The 12,827-nt window shown below is 44.5% G+C and overlaps 1 protein-coding gene across 1 annotated transcript in view; it reads right to left on the reverse strand.

Annotated features, from left to right (window-relative positions):
• Positions 1 to 12,827, reverse strand: part of AGBL1 (AGBL carboxypeptidase 1) — a 728,548-nt gene that overhangs the window by 589,261 nt on the left and 126,460 nt on the right. Inside the window, exons 8-10 of the mRNA XM_067471459.1 lie at positions 6,469 to 6,628; positions 5,874 to 5,941; positions 4,164 to 4,280 (exon numbers count right to left, since the gene is read on the reverse strand). Coding sequence (XP_067327560.1) covers positions 4,164 to 4,280; positions 5,874 to 5,941; positions 6,469 to 6,628 — 345 coding nt within the window. The remainder of the gene's footprint in view (positions 1 to 4,163; positions 4,281 to 5,873; positions 5,942 to 6,468; positions 6,629 to 12,827) is intronic.

A 12,827-nucleotide genomic window follows, 5' to 3' on the forward strand; every position in this document is an offset into this window, starting at 1 on the left:
GCGACTAAAATGATCAAGGGTCTGGAGAACAACCCCTATGAGGAGCGGCTTAGGGAACTGGGCATGTTTAGCCTGAAGAAGAGAAGGCTGAGAGGAGATATGATGAGAGCCATGTATAAATATGTGAGAGGAAGCCACAGGGAGGAGGAGGGAGCAAGCTTGTTTTCTGCTTCCCTGGAGACTAGGACGCAAAGGAACAATGGCTTCAAACTACAAGAGAGGAGATTGCACCTGAACATGAGGAAGAACTTCCTGACTGTGAGAGCCGTTCAGCAGTGGAACTCTCTGCCCCGGAGTGTGGTGGAGGCTCCATCTTTGGAAGCTTTTAAGCAGAGTCTGGATGGCCATCTGTCAGGGGTGCTTTGAATGCAATATTCCTGCTTCTTGGCAGAATGGGGTTGGACTGGATGAAGGCCCATGAGGTCTCTTCCAACTCTTTGATTCTAGGATTCTATGATTCTATGAGTGATGGTGAGGGGCTCCGTGGTGCCATGCTGCTTCCCACCTCCGCCTCTTTCTTCAAGTTCCTGAGAAATGCGGGGAAATTAAAGTTTGGAGCTGCCAAAACAGCAGCAGCAGCATCATCCTCCAGACCCTTTTCAGCCTCTCTCCCTCACTGCACACTTTTCCTTGCTGCCCAGACCCTCCCCCCTCCCTTGCCTTCATAGAATGATAGAATCCTAGAGTTGGAAGAGACCTCCTGGGCCATCATCCAGTCCAACCCTATTCTGCCAAGATGCAGTAAAATTGCATTCAAAGCACTCCCGACAGATAGCCATCCAGCCTCTGTTTCAAAGCTTCCAAAGAAGGAGCCTCCACCACACTCCCTCCAGGGCAGAGAGTTCCACTGCTGAACAGCTCTCAGAGTCATAGAATGATAGAATCCTAGAGTTGGAAGAGACCTCCTGGGCCATCATCCAGTCCAACCCCATTCTGCCAAGATGCAGGAATATTGCATTCAAAGCACCCCTGACAGATGGCCATCCAGCCTCTGTTTAAAAGCCTCCAAAGAAGGATCCTCCACCACACTCCCTCCGGGGCAGAGAGTTCCACTGCTGAACAGCTCTCAGAGTCATAGAATGATAGAATCAAAGAGTTGGAAGAGACCTCCTGGGCCATCATCCAGTCCAACCCCATTCTGCCAAGAAGCAGGAATACTGCGTTCAAATCACCCCTGACAGATGGCCATCCAGCCTCTGTTTAAAAGCCTCCAAAGAAGGAGCCTCCACCACACTCCCTCCGGGGCAGAGAGTTCCACTGCTGAACAGCTCTCACAGTCAGGAAGTTCTTCCTCATGTTCAGATGGAATCTCCTCTCTTGTAGTTTGAAGCCATTGTTCCGTGTCCTAGTCCTAGTTGTCCTCCCCATATGCCAAAGAGCAGAAGTGTGTTGGGTTTTTTTTAGGGTAGGGGCCATTTTTATTTGTTTTGGAAAGGAGTTCCAGAGATGAGGAGTGATCACGGAGAAGGCCGCCTCTTTTGTTCCCACTAGCCGCACTTGTGACGGAGGGTGGGATCGAGAGCAGGGCTTCCTCTTCTGATCGCAGTGCATGAGATGGTCTGTATAGGGAGATGTGGTTAGATGAATACGCTGGATTTGAACCATTTAGGGTTTTGTAGGTAATGACCAGCACCGTATTTAGCTTGGAAGCAGATCGGCAGCCAGTGGAACTGCCGCAAAATGGAGCAACCCAGTGGCCATCCAGTCTAACCCCCTTCTGTCATGCAGGAAAAAGCACAATCCAAGCACTCCTTGAATGGTGGGAGGGAAACAGAGTTTTGGAAACAGATACAGAAATGGGGGACGCATGGCTTGAGAGCAGTATGTGTGAAAAAGATCTTGGAGTCCTTGTGGACAACAAGTTAAACATGAGCCAGGAATGTGATGTGGCGGCAAAAAAAGCCAATGGGATGTTGGCCTGCATCAAGAGGTGTTTAGATCTAGGGAAGTCCTGCTCCCCATGCTCTATTCCGCTTTGGTTAGACCACATCTGGAATACTGTGTCCAATTCTGGGCACCACAATTCAAGAGAGATATTGACTCTAAGCTGGAATGTGTCCAGAGGACGAGGGAGACTAAAATGATCAAGGGTCTGGAGAACAGACCCTATGAGGAGCGGCTTAAAGAGCTGGGCATGTTTAGTCTGAAGAAGAGAAGGCTGAAAGGAGACATGATGAGGGCCATGTATAAATACGTGAGGGGAAGCCACAGGGAGGAGGAGGGAGCAAGCTTGTTTTCTGGAGACTAGGACGCGGAACAATGGCTTCAAACTCCAAGAGAGGAGATTCCATCTGAACATGAGGAAGAACTTCCTACTGTGAGAGCCGTTCAGCAGTGGAACTCTCTGCCCCGGAGGGAGTGTGGTGGAGGCTCCTTCTTTGGAAGCTATGAAACAGAGGCTGGATGGCCATCTGTCAGGGGTGCTTTGAACTCTGTCCAACTCTGTCACTTCTTCCCACCTGCTACTAAGGAGGCTGTCGAAGTCCTGAACCGGTGCCTGGCCGCTGTGACGGTCTGGATGAGGGCGAACAAACTGAAACTAAATCCAGACAAGACAGAGGTACTCCTGGTCAGTCGCAAGGCCGAGCAGGGTATAGGGTTACAGCCTGTGCTGGATGGGGTCGCACTCCCCTTGAAGGCGCAGGTTCGCAGCTTGGGTGTGACCCTGGACTCATCGCTGAGCCTGGAGCCTCAGGTTTCAGCGGTGACCAGGGGAGCATTTGCACAGCTTCGGCTCGTGCGCCAGCTGCGCCCGTATCTTGGGAAGTCTGACTTGGCCACGGTGGTACACGCTTTGGTCACATCCCGCCTCGACTACTGCAACTCTCTCTACGTGGGGCTGCCCTTGAAGACGGCCCGGAAGCTCCAGCTAGTCCAGCGCGCGGCAGCCATGTTGTTAACCGGAGCGGGACGCAGGGAGCGCACAACGCCCTTGTTGTACCAGCTCCACTGGCTGCCGATCAGCTACCGGGCCCAATTTAAGGTGCTGGTGCTAACCTACAAAGCCCTAAACGGTTCCGGCCCAAAATACCTTGCAGACCGCATCTCGGCCTACGAGCCCACGAGGACCTTGAGATCATCCGGGGAGGCCCTTCTCTCGGTCCCGCCTGCCTCACAGGCACGCCTGGCGGGGACAAGAGAGCGGGCCTTCTCGGTGGTGGCCCCCCGGCTATGGAACTCCCTCCCTGCTGAAATCAGACAGGCGCCTTCCCTCATGGCCTTCCGCAAGGGCCTGAAAACCTGGCTCTTCGAAAAGGCCTTCAACTAAGTGCTATGCTTTTGGAATGACCACCGGAATGGATTATGACTACGAAATTGTTTATGACCCCAAACAAGACGAAGCGGGTTTTTAGTTAAATTAGTTGTGTATTAGTAAGATGTGTGTTATGGTCCCGACTTATTGTAAACTGTTGTCTTTATGTTCTATGTTCTGTACACCGCCACGAGTCGCCCTCGGGCTGAGAGTGGCGGTTAACAAGTGCAAATAATAAATAAATAATAAATAAATAAATAAATGCAATATTCCTGCTTCTTGGCAGAATGGGGTTGGACTGGGTGATGGCCCAGGAGGTCTCTTCCAACTCTAGGATTCCAGGATTCTTTAGATCAATGCCATTGGAATGCTAACTGACTGACTTGTGCCCCTCAGCCATGATGGTACATTTTAAAGAACTACTATAACAGCCAATGCTCACCTATTTTAATTGTTATTACTATGATAGATGTTTTAATTTTGATCGTGTTTTAAGGTATCATGTTTTTTGCGATTATTTGAATCCTCTTTCTAATTTTAATGTTTAATTCTTTTATGCGATAATCTCACTGTTGTCGTTATTTTTATCACGCTGTATTGCTTTAATGCATTTGCACTTGCTTGGGCATTCCATGTTTGCCTTTTTGTGTCCAGAGTCAGACAAGGCTAGACTTAATGTCAAGGGAAACCTTTACCTTTACCTATAATATATAAACATATCTTGCAGCTCCATGATGAACTTTTGCTTCAAAAAGGTCTCCGCAGCTGAAAAGGTTTGAGAAGCCCTGCTCTAAGGTATTGCTGCTTTGTCCATCTTGGATGTTATTGAATTTTGACACATGGCCAACTCAGGTATCCATGGATATATTCTTTGGATTTAGAGAGAAATCACAACCAAGGGTCACCTCACCCCAAAGTTACAGCAAAGTTCTGGACACATGGTCTTATACTGCTTAAGCTCCGATTCTGGCCGGTCAAGCTCTGGCTTTGATAGGAGTTTCTCAGCGTCAGTTTCTAAGTCATCGTCCTATTGGAGAAAGAGTCAGAAAGAAGCTGCTTTGGAAAATATTTCCTTAAATCATCACCAATCACAGCACATTCAACCCCTGACACTTTCTAAGGGCTTAAAGCCAACCTTTATAACTGTGGCATAGACACCAAGAACTGGGAAGCCCTGACCCTTGAGCACTCTAACTGGAGGTCAGATGTGACCAGCAGTGCTGTGGGATTCAAAGAGGAACGATGGGATGGCCCATGAGGTCTCTTCCAACTCTTTGATTCTATGGAGGGAGAACAAGAGAAATGTGACAAGAAGAAGGTACGTCAAGATAACCCTGACCAGGACCACCTTCCATCTGGAAACCGATATCTTGACTGTGGAGGAACAGTTTCCCAATGGAAGGCGGATCAAGAATTGGGCTCATAGTCATCTGCGGACCCGCTGCCAAGACACGACAATTGGAAGGCCATCATACTTCGACAACGAGGAATTGGCTAAATAAGTAATTGCATTTGTTTGTTCCTATGGACATGAAAGATCTGGACATCTTACAGCGTAACTGTAATATAATATTCAATGCTTCAAAAGCAAACCTTCAGATCCCCATTCTGGCAATTAATATTTAAGGCAATCCTATACATTTCTACTTGGAAATTAAGTCTGACTGAATTCATTAGGGGTTTCTCCCCACTAAATATCGATATGTTCAGGCATGGCAAATGTAAAAAGGGCAATCGGCTGGTGTCATGGTCCATTTGCTCTTTTGGACCTGAATTCCCAAAAAGTTGACATGTTTAAACTTGTATTTTGCAAAAGCAATAATTCTAAATTCTACTTGATTGATACTACGGTTCTGGCCCAACTTACCTGTCTGAACGCATCTCCCCTTATGAACCCTCCAGGACTTTAAGATCATCGGGGGAGGCCCTGCTCTCGGTCCCACCTTTGTTACAAGTACGGCTGGCGGGGACGAGAGGCAGGGCCTTCTCAGTGGTGGCCCCTCGGCTATGGAATACTCTCCCTAGGGATATTAGATCACCCCCCCCCCTCCCTGTTAACATTTTGAAAGAGAGTCAAGACTTGGCTCTTTGAGCAGGCATTTCCAAGTACAGTGTAAATAGACCTAGGAAAATGGAGCATTTGAATAACATGATTGGACAATGTTTTTAATAGGAGATTCTAATGTTTATGTTTTTGTTGATTTTGTTATAGTTGTATTATCTGATCATTTTTGTTGTATTGAAATTGTATTTTATGGTCTTGGCAGCAATTGTATACTGCCTGAAGTTGCCTGCGGGCTGAGAGGGACGGAATATAAATATAGTAAGTAAATAAATACTATACTATACTATACGACACTGGCTCTTATGGGACAAGCTTCACATGAACAAGCCAAATTGTCCTTTTATCACATCCTTTTAATGGGAAGATCTACCAGTTTGTCTAATATTCTTTCTCCCATGTTCAAACTGTGTGTATTTTGCAAAATTCTAATAAAAAGATGAGTGAAAGCAAATTTTCAGCCATGCCAAATGAAAAGTACACCCTAGTCTCATTGGCAAGTGGTTGCCCACCATAGAATATGTGGCCTACAGAGGAGTCTCCGAAATAAATACTTACTTCCTCTTTGTTTTCCGCATCATCTAAGTCTTTTTCAATGTCTTCCTCAACGTCATATTCAAAATAGCCTGCAAATAATACAAGATAGATTGAGCAACTGGCTAAACTAAACGTCTCATCACTCACCAAACTAAGCTAGTTATTGGGTCCCTTATTTTGCATTGGCTACAAAAACAGTATTTCTCTAGGAATGGTTTCTGCGTAATTTTTAAACAATCTAACGATATTGGCAGTGGAAGGATAATCATTTCCCAATGTTGCTTCTACGTGTCCAAAATATTATGGACTACAGTGGGGAATTCAGATGATGCAAGGCTGGATTTGCAGAAGAAGCACAGCATTCAGCTGTTAATCCAGATCAAGAGCTGGATTGACTACAGAGGTTCTAGGAAGCTCCCAGAGTTTTGGAAATGTGGACATCTGGGTCATATCAAAATCCATAATGTTGGCCACAAAATATGTCCTTGGCTTACACTGAGGTTGATCCATACATGGCACATAATTCACAAACTGTATAGCTTCAGCATTGTAATGAAGGTGTGACATTGATTTAATTGTTCTTTGCCCAACTCTAGTATTCTACACATTTATTTACCTTCAGGTCTAGCTTGAGAAGGTTCAGTTCTCCCAGGTATGGGAAAGGAATAGGAACTTCTAAGAGCAGCAGAAGGAAGAGGCATCTTGGGAAAGGTCTTCCTCAGGATCTGTGTCACTGTGTTCACTATTGGATCTAGGTTCTTCCCAGTCAAGCCGTCCTAAGAACCAATAAAGAAGCACATTCAGACTCTTGTTTTTTTTTACTGTAAGGATATTGCAAGATGGATACCATACCAAAGATCTCTGTCATTCCTAGAGCTGGGAAACAACTCAAACACTGTATGACCCATTTAGCCATGAGCTTCATCTCCCTAGTTTCACTGATCCAAATCACCAAAAATATACCTCCTTCTAAATTAAGTAAATATTATAAACATAATTGTTGGAAGTACGAAAGTCAAGAAGGAAGCTTTCCCCATATGTGGTGGTCGTGTGATAAGGCAAAACCTTCTTTGGAAAATCATCCATGAAGAAGTACAGAAAATCTTAGAAATGAAATTGGAAATGAAAACCGAATACTTTTTACTGAGTTTCACAGATGAGAAGATGTTGTTGTTGTTGTTCATTCGTTCAGTCGTTTCCGACTCTTTGTGACCTCATGGCCCAGCCCACGCCAGAGCTCCCTGTCGGCCGTCACCTCCCCCAGCTCCTTCAAGGTCAGTTCAGTCACTTCAAGGATGCCATCCTTCCATCTTGCCCTTGGTCGGCCCCTCTTCCTTTTGCCTTCCACTTTCCCCAGCATAATTGTCTTCTCCAGGCTTTGCTGTCTCCTCATGATGTGGCCAAAGGACTTCACCTTTGTCTCTGGTCTCCTTCCCTCCAGAGAAGATAGATACGAACAAAGAAGTTCTCCTCAATTACTTAACGACAGCAGAATAACTTATGTCAAGATGTGGAGATAGAATGGAATCTCCACAAAGGAACAATGGCTAATGAAGGTTATGGAAATAATGAATATGGACGAATTAACCCAACTCCTAAAGAGACATCATGGAAAACCAAGTAAGAAGACAGACTGGCATTAATTTCGGGACTAGATGGAGAGAGAGAAGAGAATATGAATAATATAGCCAGCCTAATTATTAGAAGTCTGCACCAATAAAGGACTTACCCAAAGAGGAAAAGATAATACTGAGGACTATGGGGAATTATGGATTACCAGTATGGGAAGAGCTTGGAAGCACAATTTCCTTTTTCTTTTCTTTTTTTCTTTTCTCTTTCTTTTCCTCTTTTTTATTATTCTTCTATTAATCTTTTTTATTACTACTGCTTTATTATTATCATTTTTATGGTGTCTTTTTGAAATATATATATATATACACACACACACCCTGCCGACATGTGCCCTTCTAAGTACTGTAGTGTTGTAGTTCTGCCACTGATTGTGCCTAATGTCAATGAAAAAGTGGATCGTGGGATTTCTGGGCCTGCCGAGCCTGCGAGCCAGGATGAGATTTTAAGGCCTGTAATTGAGCATTCAGTGTCTTCTGCGGTTAGTGAAGCCAACAATGTGATGTGGTGGCAAAAAAAGCCAATGGGATTTTGGCCTCAGGCATCAATAGGGGCCTAGTGTCTAGGTCCAGGGAAGTCCTGCTCCCCATGCTCTATTTCGCTTTGGTTAGACCACACCTGGAATATTGTTTCCAATTCTGGGCACCACAATTCAAGAGAGATATTGACAAGCTGGAATGTGTCCAGAGGAGGGCAACTAAAATGATCAAGGGTCTGGAGAACAAGCCCTATGAGGAGCGGCTTAGGGAACTGGGCATGTTTAGCCTGAAGAAGAGAAGGGTGAAAGGAGATATGATGAGAGCCATGTATAAATATGTGAGAGGAAGCCACAGGGAGGAGGAGGGAACAAGCTTGTTTTCTTCTTCCCTGGAGACTAGGACGCAATGGAGGAATGGCTTCAAACTCCAAGAGAGGAGATTCCATCTGAACATTAGGAAGAACTTCCTGACTGTGAGAGCCATTCAGCAGTGGAACTCTCTGCCCCGGAGGGAGTGTGGTGGAGGCTCCTTCTTTGGAAGCTTTGAAGCAGAGGCTGGATGGCCATTTGTCAGGGGTGATTTGAATGCAATATTCCTGCTTCTTGGCAGAATGGGGTTGGACTGGATGGCCCATGAGGTCTCTTCCAACTCTTTCATTCTATGATTCTATGATTCTATGAAAGGTCACATTCCAGAGAGAGGGCCAGAGAAGTCTTTCTCTAGGGAAGCAAGTTCACAGCTGATAGGTAGGAGACTTAGTTTTCACAAACTCCGAGCTGCTTCAGGGATTTTTCAGCCGTCTGGTAAACGTTGGAGTTTGAAGCAGCATCTCTGGGCAAGTTCTAGTCAACCCTACTAAGGGAATTCTAGTTTCATGTTTTCAGTTGTTCATGTTCCATGCTTCCAAGTTTAAGGAATTGTTCCTGATTTTTTGTGCATTGGATTTTATGCTACCCTGTGTATCCCAGTTCTTATGCATTCCTGGTTTTTCATGCAACTCTTGTATTTTGAATCTTATGGACTATTTCTTACATTTGGACTTAGATGTTTGTTTGTTTTTACTATTTTTGCTGAACTGCTTTTTATATATTCTTCAATTCCTTCTTTGTTGATTTACATTGGACTGGAGTGTGGTAGTTAGGTACAGAGGTGCCTCCTGTTCTGGAATACAACATGTAGTATGGCTCTATGATAGGTTTCCAGATCACAGACAATCAATATACAAGCTTCAATATTTTCTGTGGTTTCAGGCATCCGTAGAGATGCACAGAAACAGTCTTGTTCACTTTAGTGAAGGATCTAGTTCAGAACATAAATGGGATGGGAGACGGCACCCTTGTTAGTTCTGCTGGACCTCTGTGAGGCACCTGGTACCACTGATGGTGAATTCTTCTACATCACTAATGATATTTGGACCATGAGTAGTGTAGGGACTGGAACTGGTGGAACACATGCTCCTGCACTGGTTCCAGTCCTTTTTGCCCAGATAGTCCCAGAAAATGGGATGAGAGACTGTTCAGTTTAAGAGGTGAATGGGCTCCAGTTCACTTTTAGCATTAGGAAGGGACTGCAATTGGGTAAGTTTGAACTGAAATGTGAACTCAATAAATTTTTTTCATATATTTAGACTAGGGGTTCCCAACTTTTTTTTTGGACCAGGGAGTACTTGATCAGGGGACCACCATGACTGGGAACCACTTTGACCAGGAACCACTCTCCAACATTAGTACCAAAAGTTATGAATCGGGTTTTTGGTCAACTTTAGATATGGCTTGGTTTTTTGTGGCGCTGATTCACAAAACTGCATTGGATAAACCACATCAGATCTAGTTTCTGTTACAGAACATACGCCGTTCATTAATTGCCATCTGCTCGCTCTCAGAAAAACTATTTAATAATCTAGAGGTGGTCTTTCCAATGCAATTTTCTGAATCAGCAACCCAAATAACCCCAGGCCTAAAAATGAAGACACCAAGGTGCCCCTGCTACCAGGAGCCACGTGGAATGGCTCTGCTCAGAGGGAGGGAGGGAGGGAGGAGGAGGAGGAGAAACAATCAGGAGGCTTGTTGTTGTGCCTTTCATGGGTAGTCAGCTTCTCCCCTCCCGACATAAGAGAGTTTTGTGAGACCAGTCACTCTCATTGCAACGGTGTAGTAGCAGTGAGGCCACAGACCATATGAACCAGCCTGGACACAGCATATTATTTGAGAACACAGAAATGCTGGACCACTCTAACAACCACCATGTCAGGCTACACAGAGAAGCCACTGAAATCCACAAGAAGCATGTGGACAATTTCAACAGAAAGGAAGAAGCCATGAAAATGAACAAAATCTGGCTACCAGTATTTAAAAACTCTAAAATTATAACAGCTAAACAACAGAGAGGAAAAAACCAGGCACAGATTAACACCTCCCAGCAACAGATTTTCCCAGGCTCAGGCAGGCCTTCAAATGCTAATGAAGGTGGTCAGCTAAACATTCACACCTAACTGCAGCAGGGAAGAGCTCCTTGCCCCACCCTGGTCATTATTCCACAGATATATAAACCCATTGTCCTAATTCCAACAGACCTCACTACCTCTGAGGATGCTTGCCATAGATGCAGGCGAAACGTCAGGAGAAATGCCTCTAGAACATGGCTCTATAGCCCGAAAAACCCACAAGAACCATATTTTAGTTCTTAGGGACCACTGGTGGTCCATGGACCACAGGATGGGAACCACTGGTGTAGACTTAATGGATGTATCAGTGATGCAGAGTGAGGGAAGACACAAAGCAACTGAATCCTCCATACTATACTGTGGGTACATTTTCCTCCAAAATTCAGGGTGAAAAATGTGAGCTACCAGGTTGGTCCCAGTTCAGAAACAAGCTCAGTTAATATATACTCCATAATTTGTACACATAATTTGATGGAGATCAATGTTGACTAAGAGTTGCCAGTTGAGCCACACTCTTCACCCTTTTCTTCTGCAAAGCCTCTCCGCCGCCCTCCTTGAGTCCAATGACCTTTGCAGCAAGGACAGAGTTTTAGCCAATTTAAATGTGTAACATTCCATATCCTTGAAGGCTTTATTGCTGCAGTTCACATACAACAATCTCCAGAGAGGGGAAACAGAATGGCAAAGCTATCATATATCTTTGTCGTTAAGCTGTATGATGCCCATCTACATAAGAATGTGATTGGTTTTTCATCCCAGATGATTTGAGTAAAAGCCATCCCGTTTGCACAGAATATCAAGAAAGCACCGTGGAAGCCATTCTGAACAGCAGCACCGAACGTCTGTTTCATAAGCTGGGCCTGTCATAAAATGTTGTGGTGTGTCTTCTGCTCTCAGGGCCGGCCTGGTCTGCCTCCGGGATACTCACAACTGCAACAATTTGGGGGGGAACCAGGGAGGGGTTGTTCTTCTCATTCCATTTATTTCATTATTCTCACCATTTCATTGTATCCAGTTTTCATGGAGCAGATGGAAAAATTACTGTAGTAATATTTTCTTTATTTTTAAGAGATTTTTATAGACAGAATTCTACATTAGCTATTTATTTACTTAATTAAGTATCCTCCCCAGGCCTAACTTTCACCCCCAACAGGATAAAAATATTATTTACTTGAGTTCTAATTGGAACTAAAGGCTTGTCTATACTAGCCCTATATCCCACATCCAGACAGAAGTTGCTCCTGGATTTCCACATCTGGAGACTTCTGAAGGCAGCTCTCCTGAAGTCTAGAATGTGTGTTTTACTTCTCTCATTTTCACCCTTCCTTTATGTCACAAACTCTTGGAGTACATGGTCTCTCCCACCTAAGGATCCCACCACTTCCACTCCATTGACCAGATCCTCAGTGTTGGTTAGGATCAAATCCAGAGAAGCCGATCCCCTTGTTGCCTCTTCTACCTTCAGGACAATAAAATTGCCTACAAGGCAAGTGAGGAATTTGTTGGACTTTGTACTCTTGGCAAAGTTTGTTTTCCAAACTTTGTAGTTGAAGTAGTTGAAGTCCCCCTTTACTACTATGTCCAGTAGTTGAAGTCCCCCATTACTACTATGTCTCTTCTTTCGGCATGGTTGGTCATCTAGTCAAGGAAGGTTTCATCCCGTTCTTCCATCTGTAGTAGTAGACCCCCACAACCACATCTTTTACAGTCCTTGTTTCCTTAATTCTTACTCAGATGGTTTCAACCTGGTTTCCAGGAGTGAAGTCTTGTGTCTCTTCACAGATGTAAGTATTTATGACATATAATGCTACTCCACCCCCTCTCCCTGTTTGGTCTATTCCTCTGAAATAGGTTATACCCCTCCATTGCTACATTCCAATCATAGGACTCGTCCCACCAGGTTTCAGTTATGCCTATTACATCGTAACTTTGTTGTACTAGGAGTTCCAGCTCATCTTGTTTATTTTCCATGCTCTGGGCATTGGTGTAAAGATATCTAAGCCCATGGGACATTCCCCTTGGCTGTTTATTTGAGATTATTGTCCCCTCACTGCTTGATACTTGCTGTGTTTGCCCAACCCTCTCTTGTCCAACCCTTTTGTCTGTTCACTCCGGCCCTTGATAAACTACGGTTCCCAAGGATAAAGTCGCCTTCTCTCACACATTTGTCTGCTTTTAATAAAGTTTTTTTTAAATTTGTCTGCCTTTTGAAAGCCACCTTATATCCCAATCTAAGAAAAAGACAGAAGTGATGGGTGGATTGGTACATTGTGACTGAGCCATTTTTTACATCCATTGAAAGATTATATATAAGTGGGGTAGGTCTAGCTTGGTGAAAGGTGATGTGATAGTAATCAATAATAATAATAATAATAATAATAATCCACAAATAATAATGAACTATAAACCACAGCTGACGGCTGT

The sequence above is a fragment of the Anolis sagrei genome, chromosome 9, assembly GCF_037176765.1.
Source record: "Anolis sagrei isolate rAnoSag1 chromosome 9, rAnoSag1.mat, whole genome shotgun sequence".
Taxonomy (NCBI): Eukaryota; Metazoa; Chordata; class Lepidosauria; order Squamata; family Dactyloidae; genus Anolis; species Anolis sagrei.